This window comes from Mus caroli, chromosome 16, assembly GCF_900094665.2.
Source record: "Mus caroli chromosome 16, CAROLI_EIJ_v1.1, whole genome shotgun sequence".
In the NCBI taxonomy this organism is placed as follows: Eukaryota; Metazoa; Chordata; class Mammalia; order Rodentia; family Muridae; genus Mus; species Mus caroli.
The window spans coordinates 55,782,741-55,800,451 of NC_034585.1; the positions used below are offsets into that span (position 1 = coordinate 55,782,741).

Below are 17,711 nucleotides of genomic sequence, written 5' to 3' on the forward strand. Positions count from 1 at the left end.
GGAACACCAGGGCCAAGAAGTGGGAGTGGGGGGGTGGGGGAGTGGGTGGGGGGAGGGGCGTGGGGGACTTTTGGGATAGCATTGGAAATGTAAATGAAATAAATACCTAAAAAAAATAAATAAATAAAAATGAGACACGCACTGTCTGCATGCCCCAGCAAAACGTCCTTTAAAATGACACTTGCCTAGCTCTTTTGAATCTAATTCAACTGCTGCTGCAAACTGCAACCTTAACCCTAACTCACAAACCGGTGTCAGGCAGGAGTGCCTTTAAACACCCCACCTGCAAAGAACACTCCTTCCCCTGAGCCACTCCCAGGATCCGTGCTCCGCACACAGGAGTGCTCTTTGTTTTTGCTTTTCTACAATACCAAGACCCACAGGCACTTCCTGGAGCACAGCCACACCCTGGCCACTCTGCTTATCTCCACCCAGTTTGGATCTCTGGAAGTTTTATACAGGAGTTCTCGAGGCAGCTAAATAGATAACCCTCTTTATAAAGGGAAATCTCTTATAATACCTAATTTTCTCTTGAATGATGGTGACAAGATTGTCCTTTCTTAAGGAATTAGAATCACAATAATTTCTCTCTTTTCCATACCATTCTGTCTAGACACACAACCCTGGGAACTCCAGTGCTTAGTCCTACAACTCAAATTTGGTATCTAATCCTCACCTATAATGCTTGAAATTCATAGGAAGGCATTTTAATAAAATGAGCACATGTGATAGTCATGAGAGACATCACTAACTACAGACTGAACAACTTCCTTTTGGGGGCGGGAGGGGGGGAGGTGCTATGCCATACACAGAGTTCTCAATCATTGTCATCAATAAATGAAGTAAGATGTTAACTAGAATCTGTTACTCTGGGGAATTAGGCACCCAACAGATTATAATAGTCAATATGTGTTATCACAGTTGTCTTCCCCATACGATACAATTTAGCTATCCCACCATAAACAGACTATTTATAGTGCCAACAGACCATGTTTATTCTGTATAGGCTTGACATGTCTTAAAATACAGTTCTAAAAGCAATTGAAATGTCTCCTTTTCAGAAATAAGTTCTAAGTCTTAGTAAACTAAAGCAACACAAGTTAACCGGCCTTCAATTAAAAAAAAAAAAAGTCAACTTCCTTCCGAAGTTTCACTTCACAATTAGGCAGAAATGCCCAGAACAGTCACCTGTCAATCTTCAATGGTCCTTTGTGCACAGTGCTGCTAATGCTACTTCAAACGCTGCTGTATTAATGTTCCCCCGGGGAGCCGAGGTACAGTAGTGGAATACAAAACTAAAAGCCTCACACAAACAAGTTTCCTCCACATTGTGTTACACAAACAATGTCTGGGTGGTGTACTCTAAAAGGGAAAAAGCTAACAGGCATTCGTGCCTACAGTAACTCAGAAGGAGGCGGCAAGGCAGCCAAAGCATGATGCTTGCTTGAGGAGGAAAAAAAAAGCCAACCAACCAAACAAACAAACAAAGAAACAAACCAGAAAAAACAAAAACCAAGAAAACAAAACGAGAAGCCTTTTGTCCTCAGATACTACAAGCCCAGTTTTCACTCAAGTCCATTGAAAGAGATTTCACTAAACTGTCTCTGGGGAGGGTAGTCACAGAAATAGCATCTTTTCAAGACTTGTATAATTACTGACAGGCAAAGGCAGCCAAACTCTTAACAACCAGAGGATCCTTTATGGTAACCTAGCAACAATAAACAGCTGACTCAGAAGTGGGCAGCCTTCGGCCCACACTTTCCTACTAACGCCACCTTTTACTCATGATGGTTATTAATATGCTTAAGTCAAGATCATAGGGGAGGAAAGTAAGAATGAACCGTAGTTAACTAAAAGAGTAGGACAAAAGTATAACCGATTTCTCTCCATGTTACACAAGATGCCTTTAGTCTCATCTAACAATGCTCCCTTGTCATGGTTCACTAGTGACAACATTAACTTCCGTGATTTCTAGTCATGACAGGATCATAACTACCTTTAAGAGCAATGTACAATGCCCAGGAAACAAGGGCATTTACAATGCTGGCTCTGCTTTCAGAAAAGCCTGCTCTGGAGTCACTGCACTGTCCCTAGCCCCCAACCCTTGATCATCTTCACTGGCTGCAAGTGTGAGCCTTAAATAGAATGTGCACCAGCTGAACCTGAAGGGCCCTGCTGCCGCGTCTGTTCGGAATCAAGCGAAGACATCTTTAAATCAGAGCCTTAAATTCGGAGGAGAGCAACTGAAACCAAGATGACGAAGCAAGATAACCTTGGATTAGGCAAGCCTAGGCAGGGCTGAAGCTGCCAGGAGAAAGAAGCTATCCCTAGGCAGAATTCTACCATAGCCGGAGGGAGAATGACTCCATGAACAAACAGTGGAAGACGAGGGGAAACGTGAGCAGAACTCATTTTTCCTCATAATATTATTCTAAGCAAAAGGCAGATGTGCAAATATGCATTTAGACTTCCATGCTCAGCAGATTAAATCTGTTTGCTTGTGCTCTTGTTTGATCCAGTGGAGTTGTAGGAATGGCCTGTTGCCAAATCCTGCTCTCTCTCCTCCCCACGAGGGTTGGCACGGTGCCAAGGAAGGCTCAAAACCACAAGCTACGCAAATCCCGAAAGATTGTACCTACAAATTAATAATTCATTTGAGGAAATTTTTATCAACTTAGATAATTAAATGACCACTTACATGGGCTTTGCAGACACAATCACAGTAAGTTCCAACTATGGAAGAAGACACAATCCCCTAGGCCATGCTAATCTTTGTGCAGTGCCATGGACTCACTAATGCTCTCGCCCTACTATCTCGTCCGTACTATCTCCCAACACATTCACATAGATACAATACCACCCACTCCACGCACGCGTGCGCACACACGTGCACACACACATGCAACAAGTCACACAAAGTAACAGGATTTCAGTTAGCAAAAGATAGGGTTCAAACAGCTACCTTTTCTCTTAAAGAATGCCATAGTGGCTATACCTAGCATTAGATCTATGCCAGATACATATACTTTTTAAGTTAGCATTTTAAATTATTAACTTTTTTTTCATGTATACTTTTTTTATTAGATATTTTCTTCATTTACATTTCAAATGCTATCCCCTTTTCCTAGTTTCCTCTTTGAAAGCCCCCTATATTCTCCCTCTGCCCTGAATTATTAACTTTTTTAAGTCATCTTAAACAACTGATATGTAGAAGTGTAAATATGAAGATGACTACATTAGCACAAACATTAGCAAATACTTCGTAACCCTGTCAAGCCACAGCACAACTTTACTACTCGACAAAAGATTAAAAAAAAAAAAAGAAAAGAAAAAGTGGAAAATGAGCAGCTGTCTTACCTTTAAGACACGTTTGATAGAGCCCAGGACAAAGTTCCTTTCTGGGTGCTTCCTGTTCTGAAGAAGCCAGTCCCGGTTTAACACTCTTTCCCCTTCTTCCAACACACACTTCTGACCTTGGAAATGGGGCTTCTCATACAGAATCCAGCTAGGCAAATGGAAGCACAAGGAACTGGTGAGTCTACTTCTCTTAGAAATGCTACGGAGTAGGGCACAGGTCACTGTATGCATCTTTTTTGTTTGTTTGTTTTTTTGTTTGTTTTTCAAGACAGGGTTTCTCTGTGTAGCCCTGGCTGTCCTGGAACTCACTTTGTAGAACAGGCTGGCCTCGAACTCAGAAATCTGCCTGCCTCTGCCTCCCCTGGGACTAAAGGCGTGCGTCACCATGCACGGCCTGTATGCATCTTTTAACACAAGGTTATCTTCCTTTATTTGCATATAGTGCTACTGTTTAAAAAATAATAGATATTTTACTTTTAAAATATCTGTAGAAATTAGAAATTAAAATACTGATGATATGGGGTGGGGGCGGGGGAGCTGGAGACATGACTCAGTAGTTCAGAGCTTGTGGCTCCTGCAGAGGGTCTGCCTCCAGTCCCCAGTCCCCATATGATGGGTCACAATCATTCATAACTCCAATTTTGGGAAATGGAACATCCTCTGAACTCCACAGGTGCCAGGCATGCACGTGGTACACTTATAGAGATGCAGGCAAAAACACTCGTACACATAATATAAAAACTATCTTTATATAAATATTTTATACAAAATCTACTTATTTTATGTATGTGAGTACACTGCCACTGTCTTTAGACACACCAGAAGGGGGCATCAGATCCCGTTACAGATGGTTGTGAGCCACCATGTGGTTGCTGGGAATTGAACTCAAGATCTCTGGAAGAGCAGTCAGTGCTCTTAACCGCTGAGCTCTCTCTCCTGTTCATATACATTTTAAAATACTACTTTGTAGCATGTGGTATACAGCTACATATATGGAGGCAAACCACTCATACACATATAATGAAAAATATTAAATAAATTTAAAAATATTAAACACTAACACAGTAGAGGCCTGGATATGTATTTATACACACATACACTTTATAATATGTGACATACACAAAGCATACATTTATATAAAAATAATGTAAGGACTCCAAGTTATGTTTCTGCCTTCATTTTTCTAACACTGGGTACTACAGAAAAGAATTTGTCTTCCTTCATGAAGTTAAGACTACACCACACTGTTTATAGCACACATACTGGCCCGGGCTAACCTAAACACTGGACACAAAAACTCTGGCTCCAGTATGTCCACAGAGCAGTGTCTATAATCACAAGGGAGGTTTCCCTCATTTTCAGACCATACTAGGAACTCCTCTACGGTTGAGTGTGTCAGCTATACAAACGACTCCATGCGGCCTTCACATTCTGTGGCTCCCCACAACTCTGAACTCATTTCTCAAAGCCACGTTTCATTCAACTTGACTTGCAAATCTATCTTGATAATACTACAATTGTAAAAATAACCTTGACTGTATACATTAGGTCTTGCAAATCACTGCAGGCATTAAGCCCTTAAAGACAGCCTCTTTAGTGTGTCATAGTTAATAAAAAGAGTATGTTATAAAACACTAAACAGCATTTCAGATATCCTAGTACAATGAAGAAAGAGAATATGGCACTCATAAAAAGTACAACGAGCACAAATGTAAGACAACATGGGTACTTCTAAATGATCGGTTATAACATGGCAGGAGGTTCTTACCAGCCCCTTACAACTTTTATCAGTGCCCCATTCGGGAACGACCATGTTGTCGCATCAGGGATGTTACAGTAGACCTCTTGTTTATATTTACTTCCATGGAGATCATAAATTATCATCTGTAACATAGAGTAAGTAGGTGGGCATAATGACTAACTTTAATAATGCATAGAACAGTTCAAAAGGTCATACAACATAAGACAATAGAATTCCCTGCATGAGTAAGGCAAATACTTGAAGCAATTACTGCAGATAATGCCCTCCCTGTCTAAGTCAGCTAAAAGTATTTGTCTTCAATCCCACAAACCTACAAGCAACCAGGTTTTTCAGCATTTACAGTAACCCACAGGCAATCAATACGCTTACCTTCCCAGGCCTTGGATTACACTTCAGAGTTTGTTTGTCAACGTTCTGAAATAATAAAAGTGGAAGAACTAAGAGATAACTGGGTAAAAGTAAATATACATTTTGTGTGCGTGTGTGTGTGTGTGTGTGTATATATATATATATATATATGCACATGTGTATATATACATATATGTGTGGGGGTTACATGTGTGTATGTTCACATTCTTCACAGTGATAAGCCCATTTGTCACACATTTTCTAAGTAACCATGCCACGTACACATCCTTCTATAGACTAAAAAAAAACCAAATAAACTGCAAGTATAGAAGAAAGTAACATAATGTCCCTGCCTTCAAAAGAGCACAGAGGGGAAGGGGTTAACAGATGACCAAGCTCCAATAATAGCTGAAAATGTTGACAAGAGCAGCAGGGAGGGGAGGCTGTGGGACAGAGGGTGTCAGGAAGGGCTTCCTGGGATGAGCGGCAGTAAGAGAACTTAACAGGTTTTTAAAGTGAAAACCTGGAACCGGTTGGAGTATAACGAGGGAGGACATAGTCCCGGGAGAGGGCAGAGCCTCTCTGATAGCTCCTTGGGCTGGAACCAGGGCAATCAGTCAGGGGTGGGGAGACAAAGCGGGCAATCCAGAACTCAGGTTTTGTAGCGGTGAAGACTGACTGCCCGGTTTGATAAGCGGCGGAGACCAGAGAACCAGCATCTCATCTAACACCGTTGTTTCTTTTAAAACCATCTTGGCTTTTAGGGTGACTGCTTGCTAGTAAACTATTAGTGCGTTACTAAGGCTGTTCAAGATCAAGATACACAAATGAGGGTTCTCTAGAAAGTTCCCTAATATTGGCAGTGCCAGCAAAGAAAGCTCCATGCTAGGCGCTTGTCTGTCTAACATTTCTAAGCCAAGGAAACACAGTGGCTGAAGTTGAAAGTGCTTTTTCAGCTATGAGGTGGCGCCATGGTTTTCATAGCGGGCTGGGCAGCACCCTGCGTTGTGTGAAGCACCTCCCAGAAAAGGGCATGGATAATAAAACAAAGAGGTAAAGATGTTACCGCGCATACATTTGCATGAGATAAATAAGCTAAATGGGAAGTAGCAACTCCATCCTCCATCGTACACTGTTAACTTGAGAAATTCAGTCCATGACCGCTTCACTGGCAGTGAAAGTATTAGTCAAGGATGGGGAACTCACTCGTTTCTACAGCAGAGCCTTTATGTTCCGGCTGAGCAAACCTGCTTTCTTGTGAACGGATCACTAAAGCATATACTATACTTCAAAAACTAATCCTCGAGTTTTAAGAAACAAAATTCACACCTCAAAGTTGTGTGTATGTGTGCATGTGTATGTGTGTGTGTATGTGTGTGTGTGTGTGTACTGAACCTGAACTCCCATCACCGCTGATCCATACAAGGCCCCTTTTGTTTATTTTCTTTTGACACAGTGCACCACTAAGTTGCCAGGCTAGCCTTAGAACTTGGAATTCTCCCGTTTTAGAAGGAGCCTTCAGGCAGTCTCACTACCCAGAGCTCTGCCTCATTGCTAATAATCACAGTTAACTTACCTCCACATACGGACTCAGTCTGCCTGCGTGGTCCTGAACACGGAAATACTTGGACACTGGTTCCTGAAGGGTGCCACCAAATCGGGTCCCCGTCTCTGAGGAGTGAGTCCTGGAAGTCTGCAAGTACTGATGATAGGCACTCTTCAGAGAAGAGTGCAACTTAGAAGTCATGTCGGATTTTTGGAGAAACGACGCCTTTTCTGACCACAGGCTGTGCTGCAGACTGGAGGTCGTTGGTTCACTGAACTCTACATAAGACTTGGAAATTCCAGCGCGCTCCTGGTTGTCCTCAGGGTAAAAGGTGACAGAAGGATCTGGCAGGTGGAAGGTGACATGCTCCCTCCTTTCAGTTCTCCAACCTTTGCCCGAAGCTACGGCTTCCTCCTCCTCTTCTTCGGCCACCTGTCTGTCATCTCCATCGAAGTTTCTCTGTAAGCGCTCTGATACGGACTGTAGGAGGGATAAGACAGAAGAGGGCTGGTTTGCACTCTCCCTTGACTTGGAGGAGCCATGGTGACCAGGCGAGACCTCACTGGACAGAATGTCCTCCTGCGAACTGTCATCCTCATAGATGGGGCTCAGGGCTAAGGGATAGATTTTGTACCTCTTGGCTTCCACTGATAAGAACATCTCTGAATTGTCTCCATCAAACGCCTCACCCAGTTTACCTTCTTTTTCAAAATGATGGACCAGGTCAGTTCTGCTCTCAGACCGCTCGCAGGCCAGGCCAGGCATGCTGGAGGTGTCGGGAAACAGGAGAGACTGTGACCCTCGTAACTCTGCAGAGGTGTACCTGTCCTCCTCTTGAAGGGGTTCCTCATACAATATGGTAAAGGAAGAACTGTCTTGTTCGTCTTGAGAGACAAAGGCTAAATTGGACTCTTCCTTTTCTTCTCTATAATCCAGATTTCTCCTCTTGTCATATACTACAGGGACAGACATTACTTTTTTGAGCCTTACTACTGTGTCCTCCTCTTGGAAATCTGGCATTGCTGAGGCCGGGTAGCCCTCATAATCCTTACTTAATGTAGGCGACTCATAGCCCCTGAAATGCGAAGCAAGTCTGTCGTCGTGCAAGATCAAGCCTTTTTTGACCTCACCAGGCAGCTCTTCTATTTCTCCAATGCTCTTCTCCATGTACTCCTGAGGATCCTTTGTACTTTCAAAAGCAGGACCTAGGGCGTCCATTTGCGTAATGGTCACCCCTGGTGTTGTTCCATTGGTGCGCTCCATAGCTACCTCTATAGGTAACAGTTCACGGTTCTCAGTGCTGCCACTGGAATCCTCTGGAGCCATTACTTCCATTTCTATCTTAGAAGGTACAGGCTCCGTTGTTCCATTTGACTCTTCAGTCTCTCTTTGGACTCGTTTTTCAAAGATGTCCGAGGGAGGATATACTGTCCCCTGGTATGTTTCTTTCACATCTAGCACAAATGGGACTGTTCCAGCATTTCCTAGGACATCTTCAGCATCCCTTAGGGGAGACACAGTTCTCTCCATCCTTCCAGTAACTCTGTCACTGTATTTTTGATGGACATTTACTACTTCTAGCTTGACAGGCATCCCCTCAGAGATACTGTCAGTATCTCCTTCAGAGTCCTTAGGATAAATATTTTCCATTTCTAGTTCGGCAGGTACCATGCCTACCACACCAGTCTCTGCAACAGTACTTTCTTCATCCTTTTGGTAAGTGTCTTCCATCCTTAATGTAACAGTTGTCGCTTCAGCCTCTGAAGCAATCCCTACACCATCCTTTTGGTAGAAAATGTCCACTTCTGGCATCACAGATGCAACCCCTGCCTTGCCAACATCCCCTTCAGCGTGTGTTTGATAAAAACTTTCCATCTCAATTGAAATAGGTGCCACCTCGGTCTTTACAATATCTCCCTCAGCATCTTTTAGATGGACAGCTTTCAATTCTGACATAGCAGGCATCACCTCAGCTTTGCCAATGTCCCCCTCGCTATCCATCTTAAAAGCTTTTTCCATTCCCAAAGTGATGGGTAATTCCTCGGGTTTTTCAACATACATCTGAGCATCCATTTGGTGTACACTTCCTCTTGCGAAAACAGCCTCTGGCTCAGCTTTCATACTGTTCAACTCAGTGTCCATTTTACATGCCTTTTCTCTATGTGGCGTAAGAGGGGCTGCTTCATGTTTCATAATATTCAACTCAGCATCCCTTTTATTTGTCTTTCCTATCTCCAACGTGGAAGGTGTAAGTGCCATGTTCCCTACATTTACTTCATTATCGTTTTTGTGCGCTTTCCCTAAGTCCGACATCGCAAGGGGTGTGCTTTTATTATGTCCTGGGAAACTTTTTTCAGATATGCATACAAGGCTATCAGAAAAACTGTTTTTGGAGGTGCTAGGCACATGGATGTCATCACTTGCAAGAGGCAAGTTGAAATTTGATACAAGAGTTCTAGTATCTGCTGTTGCCATCTTGTGATTATCCACACGCTCTGATTCTGCTGCCTTTTTATAGTCCTCACTGGCAAGTAAGCGAGTCTTCACTTTAGCATCTAACCTTGTCCGGGGCACACCTTCACCTTGGAAAACAGTCTCTAATGTCTGCAACTTTACACTATCAGACTGTCCAGCCCCACTTCCAAAACCTGGGCACTCTTGATAGGGAACAATTTCTCTTCCTTTAATTGACTCGGTGCCACTAACTAAGTGACTCACGGAGGAGAATTTACTTAATACTTCATTTTCACTAATTTCACATGTGCTTTGATTTACTGCCTGTTCTGATACCAAGAACTCCCTAACTACAGCGTGTGGATCACCACCACCGCTACCGTTCCAGTTTTTTGAAGTGTTAGCCTGAGGTTCAGAAACCCGGGTATTTTCAATCTCATCAAAAGCATCATTTATCAAATTTTCTTGGGCTGCATAAATAACCTCATTGACTAATTCCCTGGCCCGTTCTTCTAACATACAAGAGCTATTCCCTCTATCAAAATCAAAAAGGAGGCTTGTCTCACCAACTGCAGATGAAACACTGGTCTCTTCTTCCTCTTTGACTCCTGACATATTGTCCACACCTTTCTCGTCCAAACTCTCTTTCAGTTGGATCCCTGCTAACACCACTTCTGATGGGATATCTTCTTTCACAGTACCTGGATTCATTATATCATCTTGGGCTAGATGCTCCTGGCAGGTACCAACCGTGTGTTTGGATTTTAGTTCTTCTCTGACAGAACTTAAAATCTCCTCAGTCAATGTATTAGCTTTTTCGAGTAAACCACTTCTGAGTAAAAGTGGATCACGTGCTCTTCTCCTTGTGTCTGTCTGGTCAGCAGATGCCTCAGAACACTGCTGGCATGATCGGTTAACTGACACTGGTGCCCCAGCAACTGTTCCGGTCTCTGCTTTCATGAGATTGTCAAAGTAGGCAGTGGTTGGGCAATCAAGACATGCCTTCTTAGTATGAGTGCCCACACATCCTTGGAGTGAGGTCACCTCTGCTTCTTTTGGGCTAGGTGTATCTAATGCCAAATAAAAGCTATTATGGCCCAGTGGGTCAATAACAGAAGCACCTTCACATGTGAGATTTACAGTAACTTTTAAAGACTCAAAATTACTTGGGAGATCACGTGAATTTACAGCTGTGCTCTCTCCAGTAGTGTGACAAAAGGAGGGAGATGTGGTACCAGTACCAGCACTCTGGAAATAAGAGTTGTCTCTGCGTGATGAGGCTTCCTTTTCTAAACCCAGGAGAGAAGGCACAGTCAGTGAGCTGGAGCCCTCAGGTGCAAACACATTTTTCTCCAAATGGGCATCAGAACTCAGAAAAGATGTATATACGTGTGTGTTGTCAGTTTCTTGGAATTTTGGAGAAATGTTGTCTAAGCTCAGTCCTTCCGTTTCAGAGATGCTAGAACTCTTTTTCGTCCCACAAATAGCCAAAGAGGGAGTGACTAGGCAAGTGCTAGCTTCACGGTTCTGTGGCCTGTGCCTTGTGGATTCCTCCTCTGGAGCCAGCGGCAGAATCCCAGGCAGGTTACTCTTGAGAACAGCAGCAGAGCCATCTGGGGTGTTCATCTCTGTTTCTTGTCCACTGTGATGTTTAGAGGCAGGAGACATCCCAGTCTGGTGATTCTCTTTAAAACCACCACTGAAACACAACTGTTTGATCTCTTTGCGACCCACTGGTTGAACATCTTCGTCCTTTTCCATACCTAGATAATTTAACTCCGATAAAACAGTCTCTGCTAGCTTTTCCGCAACTGTTACTTGAGAAGAGGAAATGTCGCACTGAGGAACATCTCTGGGTTCTGCCTGAGAAACAGAGGGTGTGGACAAGGCTTTTCGTCTTCCAGAACTCGACTCAACAGGGAAGCTGCTCTGATCACAAACCTCTCCTTTTCCTAACATTTTAGCAGTTTGAGTTTCCAGGGGGAAAGAATCAGACTTCTCTACAGTGCTCTTACTAGCTTTAGCATTTGAGGACATTAACTCTTCTTTCTTAGGACCGTGAGACGGAACAGAATTGAGATCCTCAGAGGTATCTCCATGCTCAAAGTTTAAAGCTACCCCAGCTAAATGAGTGCCAGCAGTTTCAGGACCTGAAGGAGATTGGCACTTTTCACCATGAGGAAGAAATTCCTTGGATTCAAGGGTTGAGGATGCATGTCCAAGGTAAAGGGCAGGAGGATTCTCCCTGTCTGTAGCCTCAGAATGAGTTCCCACACCTTCTTCTTGACACTCATTAGGGTGAGAGAAAACCTTGCCCTGTCCAGTTTTACTGGACGTAGATCTCTCACTCTTTAAGCCCGGGAAACCCAACTTGCCAAGCCTGTTGATTCTAGAAGCCAAGGTAGGAGGTGAGGCACTGTAATCAGAAGTTTTACAGTCAAGGTGAAGAGGTGCCTCAGCATCAGAGGAAACGCCTCCTTGTTGAGAATTCTCTGAGAGAAAAGGAGATTCAGAAATAGGATTTCTGTTCGGTTCAGATTTTAGTTCATGTGCTGCTTCACTTCCTGTGCATGCGACAGCCACCGAGTCACTGACACCCTTCACAGACCCAGGGTCCTCTTGAGTTTTTCCCATATCGTGAGGAGTTTTGACATGTAGTTCCCAACCCAGCCTTTTGGTTTCTGTTTCACACGGTGGCGGCGGTGGCTCCAGTGACTCCGTTTCGGGAGTTCTTACATGACTTAAAGTTGTGGGCTCACTGCCTGAGGCACATTCTGTTTCTTTCAAGATTTCTGAAACCACATTTTTCTGCGAGTCTCGGGCAGGTAACTTCTTTCCTTCATTTACAAGTTCTGAGTCTGTCACAGCATGTCCCCGGAGAGCCATAATGCAGGCGTGATTGACAGTCCGCCTTGATGGGTTATCTACAGCTGGCTTGTCACCACACTTATGCTCTGGCAACCGTACATCTTCATGCCTAATTGATTTATGTGGACTTGACAAATTTGTACTTTCCATTTTGGTAGTGTCACTCCCATCAGATTTACTACGGGAGAAGTCAGGAACAGAAAGCCTCTGAGGCCGAGCCGGCTCCTCTCCCGGCACTGATGGCAGCCCATCAGTCACCGCAGAGCTGTTTACTCTCAGTGGACTGTCGGTTGCAGTTTTCCTCTGAAATTCTGGACAAGGGCCTTGGCTACTTTTGCTTCCTCTAAACACTGATGAACATACTAAAACACTTTCTGTTTGTGAGTCAGGCTCTCCAACAACATAGCTGGGGTTAGACACGGAAGAAGGGGAGGCCCAACTGCTCCTGAGGCCTCCATGGCTATTTTTATTTGAAATGCACTTAGATGAAGCAATATCCTGCAGTCCTGGGACGCTTTCCTGATTGCTTTCTAGGTTGGTATTTATTTGGCTATAACCAGAGGCTTCTAATGGACCTCCAAGCAAATATCCTTTTGTGGCTACGTCTTTGCTGTCTGTTGACAATGGGACTGTCACAGTGTCCCTTATGCTTCTGGAGCCAGCATGTGCCTGGGGACTTGAGTCAGAGCTTCCATCTTCTCTGTCTAAGTGATTCACAGTTTCCAACACAGGCTGTTGCTGCAAATACTTTCTGATTTGTGTGGGGCCTCGGTATGTTGCATATGTCACTGAAGGCTTCTCTGGCTTACCGACCGTATCTTTTCTATAAAGAGACAGCATGGGTATCAGATAATTTAATTAATAACAGTAAACCATCAATTGTGAAGTATATCCTTCAAATTCCATGCCTCCTATAATACGTTTTAGAGGAAATTCTAGAAATTTTTGGTTAACATTTACCTGTTTTATTAAAAATAGTAAAAGTCAGCCGGGCGTGGTGGCGCACGCCTTTAATCCCAGCACTCGGGAGGCAGAGGCAGGCGGATTTCTGAGTTCGAGGCCAGCCTGGTCTACAAAGTGAGTTCCAGGACAGCCAAGGCTACACAGAGAAACCCTGTCTCGAAAAACCAAAAAAAAAAAAAAAAAAAAATAGTAAAAGTCTAAGAACCAGCCTGTGAGTATCGAGACTGCACTGCAGTTTGAGCTTCTCCAAACTATTCTTCCTTATCTCACGCCATAATATTTCTAACTGTGGGTAACAGAAAGACCACGGAATGACAAACCAAGACTTAGGTTCTTGTTTGAACCTCCCCCGCCAAACATCCTCCTCTACCAGAGGACACCGGCTAGACTCCAGATTAGTACCATTAAACTCACACACATTAATGTGATTTCTCCATCAAATCAGAGTATCACGTGAATTTGAATTGCGACTTTTTATGTGTAAACTGAAGAACTTTTAAAGAAAAACCCTGGTAAGCTGTACAATTCATAGTTAATATTGAATACACATTAATCCAACCAATGGCAGAATTCCTAGCAATATTCTCTCCTACTAAGTATTAAATATTCAACTCATAAGTACTAAATTGCTTTGGCAAAAGCAGGCATCTTGATGGCGTTCTAGAATAACTGGAGAACCAACCGCAGCAGGAAATTCGTCATATTTTCTCCATCCAACTGGCTGTGAAGAATATACCTCCAAAAGCTCAGAGATAAGACAGGCTGCTTTGTAGCCCTTTATAAATAAATACCATTCCTAGTTTCTTAATTTTATCATCAACGTGAAAGTGACCTCAATCCTAACCCATAAGAATTAATATCATAGATTACCTCCACCACAAAACTGACCCCTCTACTACGATGGGTATTTAGTCTCTGATCTTCAAATGCACAGATCACAATATTTACCACATTAAGATATAAAAAATTAAGAAGTTTCTCCCTCCACTATGCTATTAGTTATCTGAGTGGGCACAGTATGCCATCATCATCATCCTTGCATATTTCAATACTTTATAAAAGATCTACACAATATCACCTATGGAATGATGTGTGTGCATTATGCATAGCTAATAATTGCTCTAATGTTAAGCAATCTACTTCAGACTATCTTACTTATGATTTACTTATTTTATATATATATATGTGTGTCTAAATATAGGTGCCACATGAATGCAGTTGTCTATGGTCATCAAAGGATGACTTCAAATCCCTGGAACTGGAATTACAGGTGGTTATGAGTCACCTAACCTGGGTGCTGGGAACTGAACTTAAGTCCTCTTCAAGAGCAGCAAATGGTCTCAAACAGAGTCATTTCTCTAAGACCCCTTTTTAAAAGATTTATTTATTTATTTATTTATTTATTTAATGTATATGATGAGTACACCATTGCTCTCTTTAGACATACCAGAAGTGGGCATCAGATCCAATTATAGATGGTTGTGAGCAATCATGTGGTTGCTGGGAATTGAACTCAGGACCTTTGGAAGAGCAGTCAGTGCTCCATCTCTTCAGCCCCATGTTGAATCTTTCTTACAGGTGATACTAAAGTGTATAAATTCTAAACTCATATTAAAATGTAGAACCCTGCTGGGAGGTGGTGGCACACGCCTTTAATCTCAGCACTTGGAAGGCAGAGACAGGCAGATTTCTGGGATTTCTGTGTTCAAGGCCAGCCTGGTCTACAGTGTGAGTTCCAGGACAGCCAGGGCTACACAGAGAAACCCTGTCTCGAAAAACAAAAAAACAAACAAACAAAAAAAAAAAACAGAAAAATGTAGGACCCTGAATATGAAGGTAAACAGTGGACATATTGCTTATATGTTTTAGGTGACGCTTTCAGATAACATCTATCATAATCTAAAACATTACCATAGAATCCATATTTAAAGTGGTATTCCAATACCTTAAAAAAAAAGCAGTTCATCTTTACTCTTAAAGTGATGTTAAGCAAGCTAGATTTATCTCAGTGATAAGTACCTCTCCTACAGCATATATAAACTTCAGCATCTTAACATCTTAACTTTTATGTCGCTTATATACATCTTAAATTTTAGCTGAACTAGTTTATTTCACCTCATATAAATTCTGGTTCCTAAAATTTTACCAAGCCATAAGTATAGACAAGAAAAAAAGGCTGTTCCATTCATTTATTTTACTGTTTATCATAAACCTACCAAACTAGACGCTGAGAGAAAAGCGGAAGCGACTTTAGCTACAGCATGAATTTCAAACTAGATCAAAGAGTCCTTAAACAAAGTCTGACTTGGGAGAAAGCAGCCTTCGTAAGAAATATTTAAGAAGACACAAATAAAGGCTGGAGATATGGCTCAGGGATAAAGACTACTTGTTTCTCTTGCAGGGAGGGAGGGGACCCTCATTCAATTCCTAGCCCCGACGTGGCAGCTCACACCCACTCTTATTCTGGTTCCAAGGTATCCAGCCCCCTTCCTCTTCTGAACTCTACAGCCACTAGGTAGGCACAGTGCATAGACATACCTGCAGGCAAAAATTCATACACATAAAATAAAAGAGAAACACAGTTAAGGGATAGTGTTATTGGCAAATCCCTTATAAGCATATGTAAGTTTTAATATAAGTAATAAACTACAACATTCCCCCCCCAAATATGACCGAAATTCTGAAAAAATTGGTAGCCAAAGGAATGTATATAATGCCAATGAAACGGGAAATAATAGATAAGAATCCATGTATATAGAAAATGTAGGCCTTAGAATCAGCTCTGTCTGAGCAAGATAGCAAAGCATTTTATCCTGCACAATAATTACAAACTTACTATAGAAATGTTTTGGATAACTCTGAAGAGGGGAAATTCCTGTTATACCTTTGTATTTTAAGGACTTTCTGCCTAATTTCAACTATGATGACTTCAATGTCTCAGTTTAAAATTCTAGCCAGATAAGCTTCTGTAGCATCCTGGATGGAAGTACTACATATCTATAACTCGAGTGTATATTCATTATATCAAGCAATTGCCGTGTTTAAAGCATCCTACATCAAAGCTGCATAGTAATTAGTTGCTTCAGTTCTGAGCAGCTATACTCCATGAAAGATCAGTCAGCCAACACTCTGGCTTCTACACAGTTGTTTCGTGGTCCTTACAGCCGAGTCACTACAACTGAATAATGATTAGAAACATAAAAGGCCCCATTTTTTCATTTTTAAATAAAATAAACCTGCTAAAAACAAACAAACAAACAAACAACCATGTGACTTTAGCTGGGCATGGTGGCAAACAGTCAACAGCCCTTGGGAATCAGAGGCAGATCTACCTCTGAGTTTGAGGCCAGCCTGGTCTTCATAGCGAGTTCCAGGATAGCCAGGAACTATAATAATAGAGAGAGCCTGTCTCAAAAAACAAAAACAAATAAAAGCTAGAAAGTTTATCTTTCACAAGCTGAACAGAGGAGAGTATCTCATGCACATAATTATAGATGTGATCTACAGCTCACGGCATCCAGCAGCATATCATCTCCAAACCAATAGGAATAAGGTAAGGTAAAAGACATTACAAGTATTGACAAAAACAGGCACATTACTACATCATATGATTGTTTATTCAGCCTTGCAATGCTGTGCTACAGTCTGGATAAATTTAATAATATACCTGTTTTCTCAGCCAAAAAATATTTCATTTATCAAAAAAAAAATTCTACTATAGCAGCCTTCAAATAACAATTAGCCTTTTTAAAATGTATCTAATATCTGACTTTGGAAACACACGGCTAAGCTACTTTACAAGCAATATTTATTTTCTTTTAAAGAATATAGTTAAACACATTCTCTCTCACGCTAGGGAAGGTTTTTTTTAACGGTTTTATGTAAAGGAAAGCAATACAAATAGCAAAGCTGTTTCTTTGAGAGGAGCTACATGGCAGAACAGCTTTTCACGATGACTGTGACTTGTGAAAACCTTAAAAATGGTAACAGGAATTCCCCGACATGAAACCACAAGGACTGTCCGGAGTCCACAGTGAAGCCCCTTTGTTTAACTGGGTAGATGCTGAAGGCATTTCTCCATCTAACAGAGGAGATTCTTAATCAAGAAGGAAAGGAAAAGTCTAAGGTACCTAACACAATAGGGAATGGTAAATATTCTGGCTAGTGTACTGGAGTATAAGAAAAAACAAGCTTATACCTGCTCTTTAATCAAAGGAAGAAAAAGGAGTGTTGAAAGACTCCTTAAAGTTCAAACAAGCCTTCATTTTATTAGAGCTGTACAGAGGTTCATAAACCTAGTTTCCTGATAGAGCTGACTTATTGATTTGTTTTTAACCTCTTTAATTGGATTCCACCAAAAGAAGAAGAAGGAAGGAAGGAAAGGAGGGAGGGAGGGAGGGAGGGAGGGAAGGA

At 42.1% G+C, this 17,711-nt stretch overlaps 1 protein-coding gene across 1 annotated transcript in view; it reads right to left on the bottom strand.

Moving 5' to 3' along the window:
- Positions 1-17,711, bottom strand: part of Crybg3 (crystallin beta-gamma domain containing 3) — a 105,701-nt gene that overhangs the window by 51,955 nt on the left and 36,035 nt on the right. Inside the window, exons 4-7 of the mRNA XM_021184559.2 lie at positions 7,044-13,158; positions 5,489-5,533; positions 5,126-5,241; positions 3,358-3,505 (exon numbers count right to left, since the gene is read on the bottom strand). Of these exons, the coding sequence (XP_021040218.1) occupies positions 3,358-3,505; positions 5,126-5,241; positions 5,489-5,533; positions 7,044-13,158 (6,424 nt within the window). The remainder of the gene's footprint in view (positions 1-3,357; positions 3,506-5,125; positions 5,242-5,488; positions 5,534-7,043; positions 13,159-17,711) is intronic.